The sequence below is a fragment of the Balaenoptera borealis genome (assembly GCF_965194805.1).
Source record: "Balaenoptera borealis genome assembly, chromosome: 16".
NCBI lineage: Eukaryota > Metazoa > Chordata > Mammalia > Artiodactyla > Balaenopteridae > Balaenoptera > Balaenoptera borealis.
In genome coordinates this window covers 85201765-85217272 of record NC_138872.1, presented here as the reverse complement: position 1 = coordinate 85217272, position 15508 = coordinate 85201765, and the positions used below count along the sequence as shown (strand labels likewise).

Here is a 15508-nt window from a genome sequence, read left to right as displayed (position 1 = left end):
ATATCACAGCCTCTGCCTTGTTCTCTTGAATCACTAACTTTGGGGGAGGGATGAGCCATGTGGCCGAGGGGAGGTCCACGTGGGAAGGACTGAGCACCCCCAAGCATCCAGCACCGACATGCCAGGCCTGGGAGGGAGACACCTTGGAAGTGGCTTCTCCAGCCCAGGTCCAGCCTTCAGGTGACGGCAGCCCTGGGCAGCATCGTGACTACATCAGCAACCTTGAACCAGAAACACACATCTAAGCTCCCAAATTCCTGCCTCTCTGAAGCTTTGAGAAAGAATCAGGGTTTACTGTTATTTGAAGCCTCTATGATTCAGGGTTATTTGTTACGCAGCAGTGGATAACTAGTACAAACTGTGATTCTATCTAGCGACTGCAGCCTTCATTAAATTTGGCCGTGTTTCTCTCTGATGCTGGGCTAACTGCAAGTCTTCCTAGAAATGAAAGGAATAACAACAGCTGATACATACAGAGCACATTCTATAATCAGAGCACCGTTCTAAGCTCTTTACGAGCATTAACTCTTTAATCCCACCTAGGAGGGAGGGACCATACTTTTCATCCACCGCGTCACAGATGAGGACACGAAAGGGCAGCAGTGTCACACCACTGGTAAGTGGGCCCCAAACCCAATGACTGCTGTCTTTAGAAGAAAAAGGAGAGGGAGATTTGGACACAGAGACACACGGGGAGGAAGGCCTGTGAAGACAGAGGCAGAGATTGGAGTGATGCTGCCACAAGCCAAGGAACCATGGGAACCACCAGAAGCTGGAAGAGGCAGGGAAGGGTCCTCCTGTAGAGACATGGCCCTCCTGATACCCTGATCTCGGGCTTCTGGCCTCCTAAACTATGAGAGACTAAGTTCCTGTGGTTTCAAGCCCCCCAGTGTGTTGTAATTCATTACAGCAACCAGGAGCCACAGAGAGGAAAGAATGGGGACAGGAGGGGGTGGGATACAGCAGAGTCACAGGGCTTCTGGGGGCAAGAGGGGCATTGGACATGGGGACCAGTGGTCACTGCAGCTGCTACAATGGACCAGAGCGTCCCCTCACTTTATGGGGGCCCTGGAAACCTAGAATCAACACTGGCTTGGACACAACTATGTGACCTTGAGCAAGTCACGTTCCAGGTTCAGTGTCATCAGGCACAAAACAGGGATTCTACAAGCTACAACCTGGATGAGCCTGGGACATCACGGTCAGTGAAAGAAGCCAGTCACAAAAGGCAGATGGGTCCATCAACAGATGAAGCGATAAACAACGTGTGGTCCATCCATACAATGGAATATGATTCAGCCTTGAAAAGGAAGGCGATTCTGACACCTGCTACAACATGGATGAACCCTGAGGACATTGTGCTCATGAAAGGATAAATATTATACGATTCCACTTACATGGGGTACACAGAGCAGTCAAATTCATAGAGACAGAAAGTAGAAGGGTGGGTGCCGGGGGCTGGGGAAGGGGGAATGGGGAGTTAGTGTTTAATGGGGACAGAGTTTCAATTTGGGAAGATGAAGAAGTTCTGGAGATGATGGTGGTGATAGCTGCACAACAGTGTGAATGTAGTTAGCACTACTGAACTGTATACTTAAAATGGTCAAGATGGTAAATTTTATGTCATGTGTATTTATCACAATTTAAAAAAAATTAAAAACAAAACAAATCAAAATTAAAATCCAGGGTTCTAATGCCTACATTGCAGAATTATTGGAAAGATGCAGAGGGACATCTGCAGAATGCCCGGAACCTAGGGGGTGCCCAGAAGGGGGCGATTGTTATGACGATTATGAGGGTCCCTCACAATGACCCTGGGGGCGAGGGGCTTGTTCTTCCGGACTCGTAGAAGTGAGCAAACGAGGCAAATGAGGGTGAGGTGGTCCGCCCACGTGGGACTCAACCCCGCCAGCCCGAGGCGAAGACGGCACAAGGCCTTCCGTCCAGGGCCCCTCCTGGCTCAGCCAAGCATGGCCCGAGGCATCCTGCCTCACCCCTCCGCCCACCGTGGGCCCCAGCCCTGGTCACCCCGCCAGGCACTCGCCCCCTCCCATGGGCTAGGCAGCAGGTACCTGAGGTGGCTCTTCTTCCAGGAGATCGTGTGGAACACGGTGGACACCACAAAGAGCCCACAGAGGCCGAGGCCGTAGATCCAGGCAGAGATGGTCTCCCAGTCATCGTCCGACAGGAAGTAGAGGTTGGAGCTGCCGAGGATGCTGGGAATGATCCAGAGCTGGAAGCAGGGTGGGGAGAGGTGCTGCAGGGCCAGCCTTTGGAGTGGGGCCCAGGCAAATACAGAGCCCCTGAGCAACCCGAGCCTTTTCTCCAGACCTGCACTGTCCAAAAGAACTTCCCGTGATGGAGGAAAGGTTCTAGACCTGCACCATCCAGGAGAACTTCCTGGGATGGTGGGAAGGTTCTAGGCCTGTATTGTCCAACAGAACTTCTTGTGATGGTGGGAAGGTTCTAGACCTGCACCATCCAGGAGAACTTCCTGTGATGGTGGGAAGGTTCTAGGCCTGTACTGTCCAACAGAACTTCCCGTGATGGAGGGAAGGTTCTAGACCTGCACCATCCAGGAGAACTTCCTGTGATGGTGGGAAGGTTCTAGGCCTGTACTGTCCAACAGAACTTCCCGTGATGGAGGGAAGGTTCTAGACCTGCACCATCCAGGAGAACTTCCTGGGATGGTGGGAAGGTTCTAGGCCTGTACTGTCCAACAGAACTTCCTGTGATGGTGGGAAGGTTCTAGACCTGCACCATCCAGGAGAACTTCCTGTGATGGTGGGAAGGTTCTAGGCCTGTATTGTCCAACAGAACTTCCTGTGATGGTGGGAAGGTTCTAGACCTGCACCATCCAGGAGAACTTCCTGTGATGGTGGGAAGGTTCTAGGCCTGTACTGTCCAATAGAACTTCCCATGATGGAGGGAAGGTTCTAGACCTGCACCATCCAGGAGAACTTCCTGTGATGGTGGGAAGGTTCTAGACCTTCACTGTCCAACAGAAATTCTATGATGGAGGGAAGCCTCTAGACCCTGGACTGCCCAGCAGAACTTCCTACAATGGTGGAAACATTCTAGATTTGCACTGTCCAGTATGGGAGCCACTAGGCACACGCAGCTACTGAGCACTTGAAATGTGACTTGTACCACTGAGGACTTGAAGTTTTCATTTTAATTGGTTTCAATTTCAATTCCAACAGCTACAGGAGGCCAGAGGCTACCATACTGGACAGCATAACTCTAGAGAATATCGTGGTAAAACAGGAAGCCAAGATCTCCTGTCTTCAAGAAGCATCTCTGGCCACTGCCCCCCACCCCCTGGGTCCACTGATACCCCAGCCTCCCAGTCAGGGCACACCGCTTCATGCCTCTGTGCTGTTGCACCTGTGGGTCTCTCTGAAGAAGGCATCCCTCCCTACCATGTCTACCTGGAAAACTCCTCACTCTTCGAATCTTGGTTTATCCATCGTTCCCTCTGAGAAGTCTCAGAACTCTCCAAAGCACTGGGGGTACAGGGTCCCTGCAAGGGTTTGCCCAATTTCGTGTGTTAGGAGCACTTTATCTGGAGAGAGATTCTACAGCAGCCCCGGCCAACAGAACTATAACGTGGGTGGCGCAGGTAATTTTAGATTTTGTAGTCACCACATTTTGAAAAGGAAATTATTTATAGGTGAAATTAATTTTAATATTTTGCTTAGTCCAATATATCCAAAATATCATTTCAACGTGTAATTAATATGAAAAGTATTAAGAAGATACCTTACATTCTTTTCTTTCCATGCTAAGTCTTTAAAAGCTGGTGTGTATTTTATACTCGCAGCACATGTCAATTCAGACAAGCTGCATTTCAGTTGTATGAGGCCAGTGGCTACCAAGCTGGACAGCGTAGGTCTAGAGCTTCATTAAATCCTCAAAGGGGTCCATGCGCCAAAGGGTTAAGGACCACTGCCCAGAGAAGGATTTCTTAGACAAGGCCAGGGTGGGGGGAGACGGCAAGTATTCCAGGCAGAGGGAACAGCATGTGCAAAGGCACGGGGTCATGCCTTCTATTTCGGAAACAGCAGGTGGCTCAGGGCGCTGGAGCCTGGGGGCAAGATCATGGCAGTGGAAGGTGGGCCAACATAACACAAAGGCTAAGACCTATCTGGGAGCTTGCTACCGAGCCTGGATGCTGTTGTACAAGGTACTAGGGAGCCACTGAAGGTTCTTAAAGTAAAAGGGAGGCACGCTCAGCGCCTCCAATTTCCCCAAATGACCTTCCCTCGAGATCCCACACGCTCTTCCGAGGGCCATGGAAGACTTGAGAACAGGCCACTCGGGACATTGCCATGGAACGGACACACGATCTCTCCAAGGGCAAAGAGGCTGCGTCCCCAGCCCCCCTCTTTAGCTCTCAGCCCCCCAAGACTCACAGCATGGGTGGCGCAGTTGGCGGCATGCTCGTACTCCGTGGGCTGGTACCTCCGGTGGGCAGGGACTCGGTGGTTCATGAACCTGGAGGGAGACACACAATTCCCGGAAGCTTGGCTGGGAAGCCGGGAGCGGCCCGGGCCACAGAATTCCCAGGAGGCCTGAGGACGTCGGCCCCTGCTGGTGGGAAGAGGGTCCCCTCCCCTCCCCCCTCCCCTCCCCTCCCCCCTCCCCTCCCCCCTCCCCTCCCGTCCCCTTTCCCTCCTCCTCTCCCCTCCTCCTCACCTGCCCCTCCCTCCCTCCCTCCCTCTTTCTATTACACTTTTTTTGGACTATCCAACATTTTGTGCTTAATCCCCAAAGTGGTGTTTGCTAAATATCGGGTTGCAGGGAATTCCCTGGCGGCCCAGCGGTTAAGACTCGGTGCTTTCACTGCTGTGGTCTGGGTTCGATCCCTGGTCGGGGAACTAAGATCCCACAAGCTGCGCGGCACGGCCAAAATAAATAAATAAATATTGGGTTGCAGCATCCTCTTCATTTCTTACTTTTAATTTTCTTTAAGCATAACAGACCTACAATATAGCTCCCCAAGGTACAGCTGGGTGGACTTCGACGTAGACACACGCCCACGTGACCACCACCAGACGAGCCAGAGCCTCTTTCCCACACCCTAGAAAGCGCCTTTGTTACCGAACCCAGGTCCGGCTGCTCGCCGCTCGAAAGCCAGTTCTCGAGAGACAAGTGTTGGTAGGAAAGGAAACGTTGCTTTATTTTGGAGGCCGGCAATCAGCGGGGAGGGCGGACGCCTGCCCAAAGGCCGACTCCACCCCCCCGACAATCAGGGGGCAAGAGCTTTTACAGACAGAGGGAGGGGACTGCATGCAGGAACAGCGCAGTCAGCTCTGACAGTCATCCTGAAATTGGCCATCAGTGGTCTGACCAGCGTCATCTCGATTATTCTAGGTACAGTTAATCTTCAGTTCCAGGGTCGGTTTGTTTCCATTTCTTTGGAGCCAGTTCTTGGAATTGTGGCAGCTTATGTCATGGCTACAGCCTGGTCATCATGTAGTTAACTTCTTCCACCTGGTGGGGTTTCAGTATCTGTAAGACAGCTCATAGGATACGGCTCAGAATATTACCTATAGCCCCTAAGGAAGAACTAAAGGTCCTTGACGTTGCTTAATGACTAAACTATTATTATTTGGTCTCCTTTGACTGTTTTCCTCTGTTTCTGCATTTTCTCACTTCTCTGATTAAACTTATTCTTTGGCTAAATTTTTTCCACAGACAAAAGGCAGGCGGAGGACATGGGGGGGGGTGGGCAAGGACCATAGTGTCCTGCTCCATTTCACCTTTATACACCTTCCCAGGGGTACTGCCCCCCAAGGACACCCCCCTCTGACACTGTCGCCGTAGACTATTTTTGCCTATTCTTGAACTTCCCATCAGTGGGATCACACAGCACACACCCTCTGGGTCTGGCTCCTTGGGCTCAGCATGACTTTTGCCGGCCTCAGTAATTGGCTGTTTTCGTTGCAATAGAGTATTGCACAGGGTGAGTGAACCACAAGTTATTTATCCCGTCTACTGGACGCGGACGTTCCAGCTTGGAGCTGTTATGGTAACTCTGCTCTAAGAATTCATTGTAGTGAACATATGCATTCATTTCCTCTGGGCGTGGATCCACTCGTGGAATGGCCAGGTGACTTTATCTTGACAATGAACATTCCTTTTTTTTTCTTTTTTTTGGCTGCACTGTGCAGCCTGAGGGATCTTTGTTCCCGGACCAGGGATCGAACCCATGCCCCCTGCAGTGGAAGCATGGAGTCCTAACCACTGGACCACCAGGGAAGTCCCAACAATAAGCATTCCTGATGCTCTGGTGTCTTGGAATCTTCCAAGCCCCATCCATTGCCTCCGCCCCGTTCTCTCACCTGATCCTCACGGGAGCTCCACCGCCCACAGAGCCACCACCATGCCGGGTTTACGGAGGGGAAGCTCCAGTGCAGAGTTAGGAAGTGACATCGCCCAGGTGGGATGGGACATGGCCACACCTGGCTGACCGGACTCTCTGCAGGGGTCTTCAGGTCAGGCTGGCGGTGGGGGAGGTGAGATCTGCAAACACCTGGCTCTCGGGCGGCAGGCAGGACCACACTGGCTCAGAGTCAGGTAAATGGACAGTTCCCCTTGGACTTTGCCAAGAACCATCCACCAGGTGGGGTTAAACTTCACTGAAACACCAAAAACCTTCCCCCACACCCCAGGAACCCGATTATTACTATAAAGACCCACACAAATGAGAAATGGGTGTATGGTTCAGAACAAAGGGCACAATGCAGTACAGTGCACAAAGCATTTATTAAGTGCCCACTGTATGCTGTGTCCGTGCTAGGGGCCGTCCACTTAGCATTTCTTGAGTACCTTCTGTATGCTGGATCTATGCCAATAAAGCAAATACAATAACAACAAAAATAGGGTTATGGGTTGAATTGTGTCCTCCCAAAATTCCTATGCTGAAGTCCTAGCCCTGAGGACCTGAGAATGTGGGACTTATTTGAAAAGAGTCGTTGCAGATGTAATTAGTTAAGATGAGGTCATACTGGAGGGGGGGCGGTGAGCCCCTAATCCAGTATGACAGGTGTCCCTTATAAGAAGAGGAGAGACACAGAATGAAGACAAAGGCAGAGGTTGGAGTGATGCACCTTCATGCCAAGGATGCTGGCAGCCACCAGAAGCCGGGAGGGAGGCCTGGAGCAGACTCTCCCTCAAGCCTCCAGAAGGAACCAACCCTGCAGACATCTTGACTTTGGACTTCCGGCCTCCAGAATGGAGAGAGACCAGATTTCCATTATTTTAAGCCGCTAAGTGTGTGTTCGTTTGTGACCACAACCCTGGAGACACTAACACAGGTACACACAGTGTTAGCTCTGACAGATTCTGCCCAAAAGCCCCCCAAAGAGGCGGTGCTAATTTACGCTCCCTCCACTAGGGCTGGGGGGCGGGGGTCTGAGGCCAACCGTGAAGGGGTGCAATGGACGCCTTTCTCCCCAGCGGGAAACCAAGTCTCCTCCACCTGTTACCGGGCTGCCCTCTCCCCTGCTCCTTTAACAAACACCAACAAGCCACCCGTGGTGCCAGCCCTCGGGTCTGAGGGTGATGTCATGGTTGCCATGGTGACCTGGATGGGCAGTTATTTATTTATTTCTGGGTTCCACAAAACTTTCCTTGTCTCTCACCCAGTGCTGCAGCTATTGAATGAGAGAGAGAGAGAGAGACAGGGGTCGGGGGCCAGGGCCCCAGGGCCAGGGGCAAATGCCCAAGAAATAGAGTTCCCACAGCCCTCAAGAACGGAGAACTTTTTCTTTAACTCCTCGTAGCCCAATTTCTTTCTTCATAAACCTCGAGGCAGGCGTTTGAAGAGGACAATGAATTCACTGTTTATGTTTTTAATTTTCCTTTTAATTTATATTCAGTAAAATTTCCCTTTTTGCTACACATTTTTATGAGTTTTGACAAGTGGAGAGAGTTGTATAACTGCCACCCTAATCAAGATAAATAAAAGGTCCATCACCCCCCCAGTTGCCCTCCTGCCCCCTGGTACCCTAACCCTCCCGCAGCCCAGTAACCACTGCTCTGTTCTCTGTCCCCATAGCTTTGCCTTTTCCAGAACATCATATAAACGGGATCATATAGAAGCTCTACAGACCTTTTTTTTAATGTCTAAAGAGAATTGATTGCACAAAGTCAAGTGTATTCTTAGGTGAAAAGAAACTGTGCTTTGAATGCCAAACAGGGACTTCCTTATTATCTCTTGTTTTCTATGAGAAGAAAACGATGAACCCTCCTAACATTACTATTCTTGGCTGTCATCTCAACCCTTCCAGGCTTCCGCCGCCCCCCCACCCCCCCCCCCCGCCCCGGCACAGCCTTTTGAGTTTGGCTTTTTTCACTCAGCTTAATGCAGGTGAGATTCATCCATGCTGCTGCCTGGGTCAATGGTTCCTTCCTTTTTATCGTTGAGAACTGTTCCATCATAAGGATGTGTAATGACTTGTTTATCCATTCCCCAGCAGAGGGACAAGGGAGTCATTCTGAACAGCTGAGATGCAGAGAGAAAGTTTAGACTGTCTGGAACAGGGCTGGCAGTGAGCTAGGCAGCCTTCAAGATTGTGGGAAATTTCAAAGAGTCGACATTTCTAGCAAGCTGCCGCTGGTTCAACTAAAGGAGGGAAATGGGTCTTTGGCCTGCTTTCTGGAGAACAGAATCCCCATTCTGTGGCCAACCCTTGCCACTTAGATAACCATGTGGCCACTGCATCTGATGGGGGTGGGTAGGGCAACTCCACGTGGAGGGCTCCCAAACTGAGCTGGCAGGGAGACAAGGACAGAAGGTCGCCTTCCACCCTGAACTGGAGGGGCCAGGGCTTTGGAGCCAGGCACAGCTGGGTAGAAAGTCCTTGTATGATCATTTAGCTGCTGTGTGACATAGGGGAAATGTCTTAACGTCTCTGGGCTGCAACTTCCTTGTGTGTTAAAGGAGATAATATTACCTAGCCTGCAGGTACCATGAAATGATACGGTTCAAGAGCCCATACGGGGATGCCTGACATACAGCGGTGCTCGGAGAATAAATGTTCTTTCCCCCTCTCCCTGGGGAGCTCCCCTAAGGAGCCCAGGCACCGTTTTCTTACTGGACCCATCCTGGTACTTCACAAAGAGCGCCCCATTAAAGCCCACAACATCCTTGCAAAGTAGTTACTATTATTCCAATCTGAAGAGAAGAGAAGAGGTCAGACCAGCGTTTCTCAATCTTGGCCACACATTAAGAATCATCCGGGAAATGGATGGGTGGATAAACAAAACGCAGTCCAGCCATACAATAGAATATTATTCAGCCATCATACCTGCTACAACGAGGATAAACCTCAAACACATGACGCTAAGTGGAAGAAGCCAGACACAGAAGGTTCCACATTGCATGGCCCCATTTATATGAAATATCCAGTCAGGCAAATCCATAGAGACAGACAGCAGATCAGTGGTTACCAAGGGCTGGGGGCAGGGGGAGAAACTGTTTAATGGGTACAGGGGTTCCTTTTGGGGTGATGGAGATGTTGGTTGTACAGCACTGTGAATGTACTACATGCCACTGAATTGTTCACTTTTAAACGGTTCATTTTATGTCGTGTCAATTTTACCTCGATGTTTTTAAAAGCTAAGAAAACGAATCACCTGGGAAGCTTTTAAATATGCCAATGCCCAGGCTACACCCCAGACCAAAGAGACTGCAATCTCTGGGGCTGGAACCCAGGCATGGATATTTCTAAAGTTCCCAGGGTGGGACTTCCCTGGTCATCCAGTGGCTAAGGCTCCGAGCTCCCAATGCAGGGGGCCCAGGTTCCATCCCTGGTCAGGGAACTAGATCCCGCATGCGGCAGCTGACAGTCCGCATGCCACAACAAAGATCCCGTGTGCCGAAAACTAAGACCCGGAGCAGCCAAATAAATAAATAAATATTTTAAAATAAATAAAATTCCCAGGCTGAGAAGCACTGAGGTAGGTTCATTAAAAACCCAAGATGCTAAACTGGCCTGTGACTAAACGTTACACAGATCTGGAAAAAAACTAGTAACAGGAATTAACCCAAATGTTTAACAACAGGTGAGAGGTAAATGCAGAAAAAGAGGCCTGAAAAAAAAAAAGGAGAGATGGGTGGATTTGGGGGTGCTGGTCACAGACGACTTCCCTCATATTTTAATTTTCAGGATGAAGTAGAAGATAATTTGAAGATAATTGTTTGACTTTTTATGAGATTATATTCAAATTTTCCTTGCATAACTGAAAATAAGTCTTTAAAACTGTAGAATGAAGAAAAAAGGGGAAAAAAAGAAAACTGAAAGAAAAAAGAAAAAAAACTGTATAATGACATGGGAAATGTTTGCCATATAATATGAAGTGAGAAAGAGAGAATCTGTAATTCATTATGATTATAATAAGGTCAAATTATGTTGTGGATGGAAGAAAACACACATAAATGAAATACAGATTTGTGGTGAGGCAGTAGGATTCTTTTTTTTTTTTTTTTTAAGTAGAATTCATTTTTGATGACATACTTCTTCTTAAAAATTCTTTTAAGGGAGTTGAGGGGAGATAAAGGTGGACTGCCTATCAGATCACAGTACCGTATCAAGGGCTGAATTTCTGGGAGAAGTAAGCATACTGCGGTTACACGGGAGAACGTCTTTGCTTTAGGAAATACACGCTGCCGTGTTTAAGGATGAAGTGTCCAGATGTCTGCAACTTATGCTCAAAAGGTTCAAAAAGAAGAGAAAGCAGCAAAGCCAACATTGCAAAATGTTAACATCTGGTGACTAAGTGAATGATTGGCACCTGGGTGTTCACTGAACTTTTCTCGCAACCTTTCTATGTTAGTTTGAAATTTTTCAAAATAAAAAGTTGGGGGTGGAATTCTTTTCCTGTCATTATGCTAATGCTTTTACAATATAAAGATTTAATCGCACATGACTGTTGCCAGAAAAGGCAAGAAGGAAGGCGGGGGGGCGACCCAGAGACATGATGATCAGAGGCACTGAAGACCAGAGAGGAAATTTCTGGAAGCCAGAAGGGCATCAGGAAAAGCTTGGTGGCTGGAAGGAGGAGGCATGTTTCGAGGCTGGGAGGGAACCCACGAGGCTGGAGTGGGAGCTGGGGAGGGGCAGGGGGTCATGAGGCAACACCAGTTCCTATATCCCAAGGTTCCAGCTTTCCAGAAGGGGCAGGGGGTCACGAGGCAACACCAGTTCTTATATCCCAAGGTTCCAGCTTTCCAGAAGGGGCAGGGGGACAGTCATGTCCCAGCACCCATTCTCCCCTCCTTCCCTGGGAACGCTGACCTTTAACTTGACACACGGATGCCCAGAATAAAGGAAGTCGCCGGAGGAAAACATCTGGAGGTAGGCTGTCTTCCTACCATCACCCAAGTACAGTAGGACCATCGAGCTTTCTGGCAGCAGGGGAACTTCAAGCTTATGCCCATAACTCCCTGAAGACATCATTGATGTACCTCGGTTTTACAGATCCCACAATTTGAAATTTCTTAACTGATCATGAAAAGCAGAAAATAATATGACTTTATTTTCTACTTTTCATGATCAATTAAGCTTTTTCATCGACTCTCCCATTGCCCACAGGACAACAGCCATACTTTCCAATATGCTTCCAATTTATTGATGGTGCCACTAGATGGATGGGTAGGTGGGGTAGGTAAGTAGAGAGAAGGCAGGCAAATAGCTTTCTAGACAAATAAGTGGATAGTTGGATAGATGTCTGGATGTCTGGATGGATGGATGGAAGGAAGGAAGCAAGGAAGGATGGATGGATGGATGGATGGATGGATGGATGGATGGAAGGAAGGAAGCAAGGAAGGATGGATGGATGGATGGATGGATGGATGGATGGATGGATGGATGGATGGATCAGGGATGAGGGAGGTTGGGATGGATGGAAGCATGGGTGGAGGATGCAGATTGGTGAGATGAGTGGAGGTGTCAGTCATTTGGGGTGCTATAACAAAATACCATAGATTGAGTGGCTTAAACAAGATACATTTATTTCTAAGAGTTCTGGAGGCTCAGAAGTCCAAGATCAAGGTGCCAGCAGATTTGATGTCTGGTGCAGATGGCCGCCTTGTTGCTGTATCCTCACAAAGTGGAAAGATAGCTCTGATGTCTCTTCCTCTTCCTGTAAGGGCACTAATCCCATCATGAGGGATTAGTGCCTCATGACCTGATCTAACCCTAATTACTTCCCAAAGGCCCCACTTCCAAATACCACCACATTGGGGGTTGGGACTTCAACATATGGATTTTAGGGAAACACATTCTGTCCATAGCATGCCACCACTGGTCCCTCAAATTTATGTACTTCTTGAATGTAAAATGCATTCATTCCATCCCAACAAGCCCAAAAGTCTCAACTCAATCCAGCATTACCTCTAAAGTCCAAAATTCAAAGTCTCATCTAAACATCATCTAAATCAGACATGAGTGAGACTCAAGGTACAATTTATTCTGAGGCAAAATTCCTCTCCAGCTGTGAGCCTGGGAAACCAAATTAATTATGTGCTTCCAAAATACAATGGTGGGACAGGCACAGGACAGACATATAGACATTCCCATTCCAAAAAAAAAGAAAATATACCAAAAAGAAGGAAGGGGTGATGGGTCCCAATGAAGTCCAAAACGTAGCAAGGCAAGTTCCTTGAGATCTTAAGGCTCAAGAATAGTCCTCTTTGGTCCGATGCCCTGCCCTCCAGGCCCCCTGGGGCGACAGCATAACCTCCACAGCTCGGCAGGTCACCCCACCTCTGAGACACTGGGCAGGGCCCCACCCTTTGAAACAGGAGCAGCCAGCCCCGCCCTGAGATCTAGAAACTGCCTTCATCATCATCCTTCCCTTTTGCAGGGAAATAGCACATGTGTGCAGCCCTCCTCCATTCCTCTGGTCCCGGCTGGGATTATCCCATTTCTGCTCCTGGCTTCAGAGGGAGGCTGATTTGGTCCATGGTCCGCATCAGCACTAATCTCCTTATGAATGGTCTGTGGGCCACACCCGTGATGTTCCCTTCTGAACACGTGCTCGTTTTTACACTATGGGTAGGCTGAGAATTCTCCAAATCTTTACATTCCAGTTCCTTTCTGCTTAACAATTCCTTCTTCGATTCATTTCTCTCCTCCCGCATCTCACTATAAGCAGCTGGGAGGACCAAGCCGCTCCATCAACACCGGGCTTAGGGAATCTTCTCAACGCATCATCCAATCCCACCACGTGCAAGTCCTACCTTCCCCAGAACATGAACACAACTCGGGCAAGTTCTCGGCTGCTCTATACCAAGGATAGTCTCTCCATTGTCCAATAACATGCTCTTCATTTCCACCTGAGACCACACCACACTGGCCTTTACGGTCCCTATTTCTGCCAACATTCTGTTACCGATTGTTACAAATTCTCCAAGAAGATGGAAGCTTTCTCTACCACTCTCCTCTTGTTGAGTCCACACCAGAATCACCTTTAAAAGTCCCTTCTCAGCTTTTTCTGGCACGAACTTCAAGACCCTCCCGGTCTACACTCCTTCAATCCCAGCTCCACTCCTTACCAGCCGCGTGTCCAGGGACAAGTTACTCAAGCTTTTTGGGCTTCAGTTTTCTTATCTGAGCAATGGGGATGTTATCAGCCTCCACCCAGGGGGATTCTAAAAGGATGAAATGGGTTAATCTGTGCACAGCACTCAGCACATGTTGATACATGACCGAAACTGATGCTTCTATTACTATAAATCCTCCATCCTATTACTGAACCCATTTTACAGCTGAAAAAACTGAGGTCCTGAAAAGTCAAATCACCTGCCTAACACATGACAGCTAGGAAAGGATGGAGCCAGGATTTCAGCCCGGGATTGTCCAACCTTGAGACCTGGGCTCCAGGGAGGTAATAACACCTGCCTCGCAGAGGAGAAGACATGATGTGCAAAGTGCCCCACGCGCAGTAGGCACTTGTACATGTTGATCCCTCTCTGCCTCCTCCATCACCTCTGGAAGAGATGCTATGGCATGTCTAAGTAAGGAAAGAAGACGCTTTGCTTTAAAAATCAGGCCTCATCACTTCACACCCATTAGGGTGGCTATTATTTAAAGAGAAACAAACAGAAAACACATGTTGGTGAGGATGTAGAGAAGTGGGAACCCCTGTGCACTGCTGATAGGAATGTAAAATGGTGCAGCTGCTGTGGAAAACAGTATGGAGGTTCCTCAAAAAACTGAACATAGAATGTCCAGCAATTCCACTCCTGGCTCTACACCCAAAAAAGAACTGAAAGCAGAGATTTGAAGAGATACTTGCACACCCATTTTCAGAGCAGCCTTACTCACAGCAGCCAAAAGGTGGAAGTCACCCAAGTGTCCATTGACAGCTGAGCAGATAAACAGAATGTGGTTCATCCACACAATGGAATATGACTCAGCCTTAAAAAGAAATGCAATTCTGACACGTACTGTGACATGGATGAACCTTGAGGACATGATGCTGAGTGAAATAAGCCAGTCACAAAAAGACAAACACTGTAGGATTCCACTTGTACGAGGTACTTGAAGGAGTTAGATTCATAGAGACAGGAAGTAGCATGGCAGGTGCCAGGGGCTGGGGGAGGGGGAGGGGGGTGTTCATGTTTAATGGGGACAGAGCTTTAGTTTGGGAAAAAGAAAAAGTTCTGGAGATGATAGTGGTGATGGTTGCACAACAATGTGAATGTGCTTAATCCCACTGATTTGTACACTTAAAAATGGTTGAAAGAGTAAGTTTTATGTTATGTATAGTTTACCAAAAAAAAAAAAAATCAGGCCACAGGCAAAGCTACGTGCGTACGAAGACCCTCTGTTAACATGCCAGCAAAAAAGTGACACGAGCTGAGTCTCGGGTTGTGCCATCGTTACCCTCTCCCCAGAATCCTGCGCTGCCCAGGACAACAGCGACATCGGCACCTAGCAGGTTGGAGAAAGGGGCCAGAGCAAACGTTATTGCACATAATCACCGGGGAGGGACTTCCCCGGTGACGCAGTGGTTAACAGTCCGCCTGCCAATGCAGGGGACACGGGTTCGAGCCCTGGTCGGGGAAGATTCCACATGCCGCGGAGCAACTAAGCCCGTGTGCCACAACTATGCAGCCTGAGCTCTAGAGCCCACGAGCCACAACTACTGAAGCCCACGCACCTAGAGCCCATGCTCCGCAACAAGAGAAGCCACCGCAATGAGAAGCCCGTGCACTGCAACGAAGAGTAGCCCCCGCTCACTGCAACTAGAGAAAACCCGCGCACAGCAACGAAGACCCAATGCAGCCAAAAATGAATAAATAAATAAATAAATTTATAAAAAAAAAAAAGAAAAAGAATCACCGGGGAGATCTGAAAAATCCCAATGCCCAGACCACATCCCTGACAATTAAAACAGAATCACGGTGTGGGGAGTGGTGTCCAGGAATTGGTATTTTTTAAACTTCCCACGCGATTCCAGTGCACAGGCAAGCCTGAGAAGCAGTGGGCTG

The 15508-nt window shown here is 48.9% G+C and overlaps 1 protein-coding gene across 6 annotated transcripts in view; it reads right to left on the bottom strand.

Moving 5' to 3' along the window:
- MMD2 (monocyte to macrophage differentiation associated 2) overlaps window positions 1–15508 on the bottom strand; it is a 67614-nt gene that overhangs the window by 30117 nt on the left and 21989 nt on the right. For all 6 annotated transcript variants that reach the window (XM_082361430.1, XM_082361432.1, XM_082361427.1 and 3 more), the window contains 2 exons: window positions 4416–4497; window positions 2073–2233 (listed from right to left, as the gene is read on the bottom strand). In XM_082361430.1, the coding sequence (XP_082217556.1) occupies window positions 2073–2233; window positions 4416–4497 (243 nt within the window). The remainder of the gene's footprint in view (window positions 1–2072; window positions 2234–4415; window positions 4498–15508) is intronic.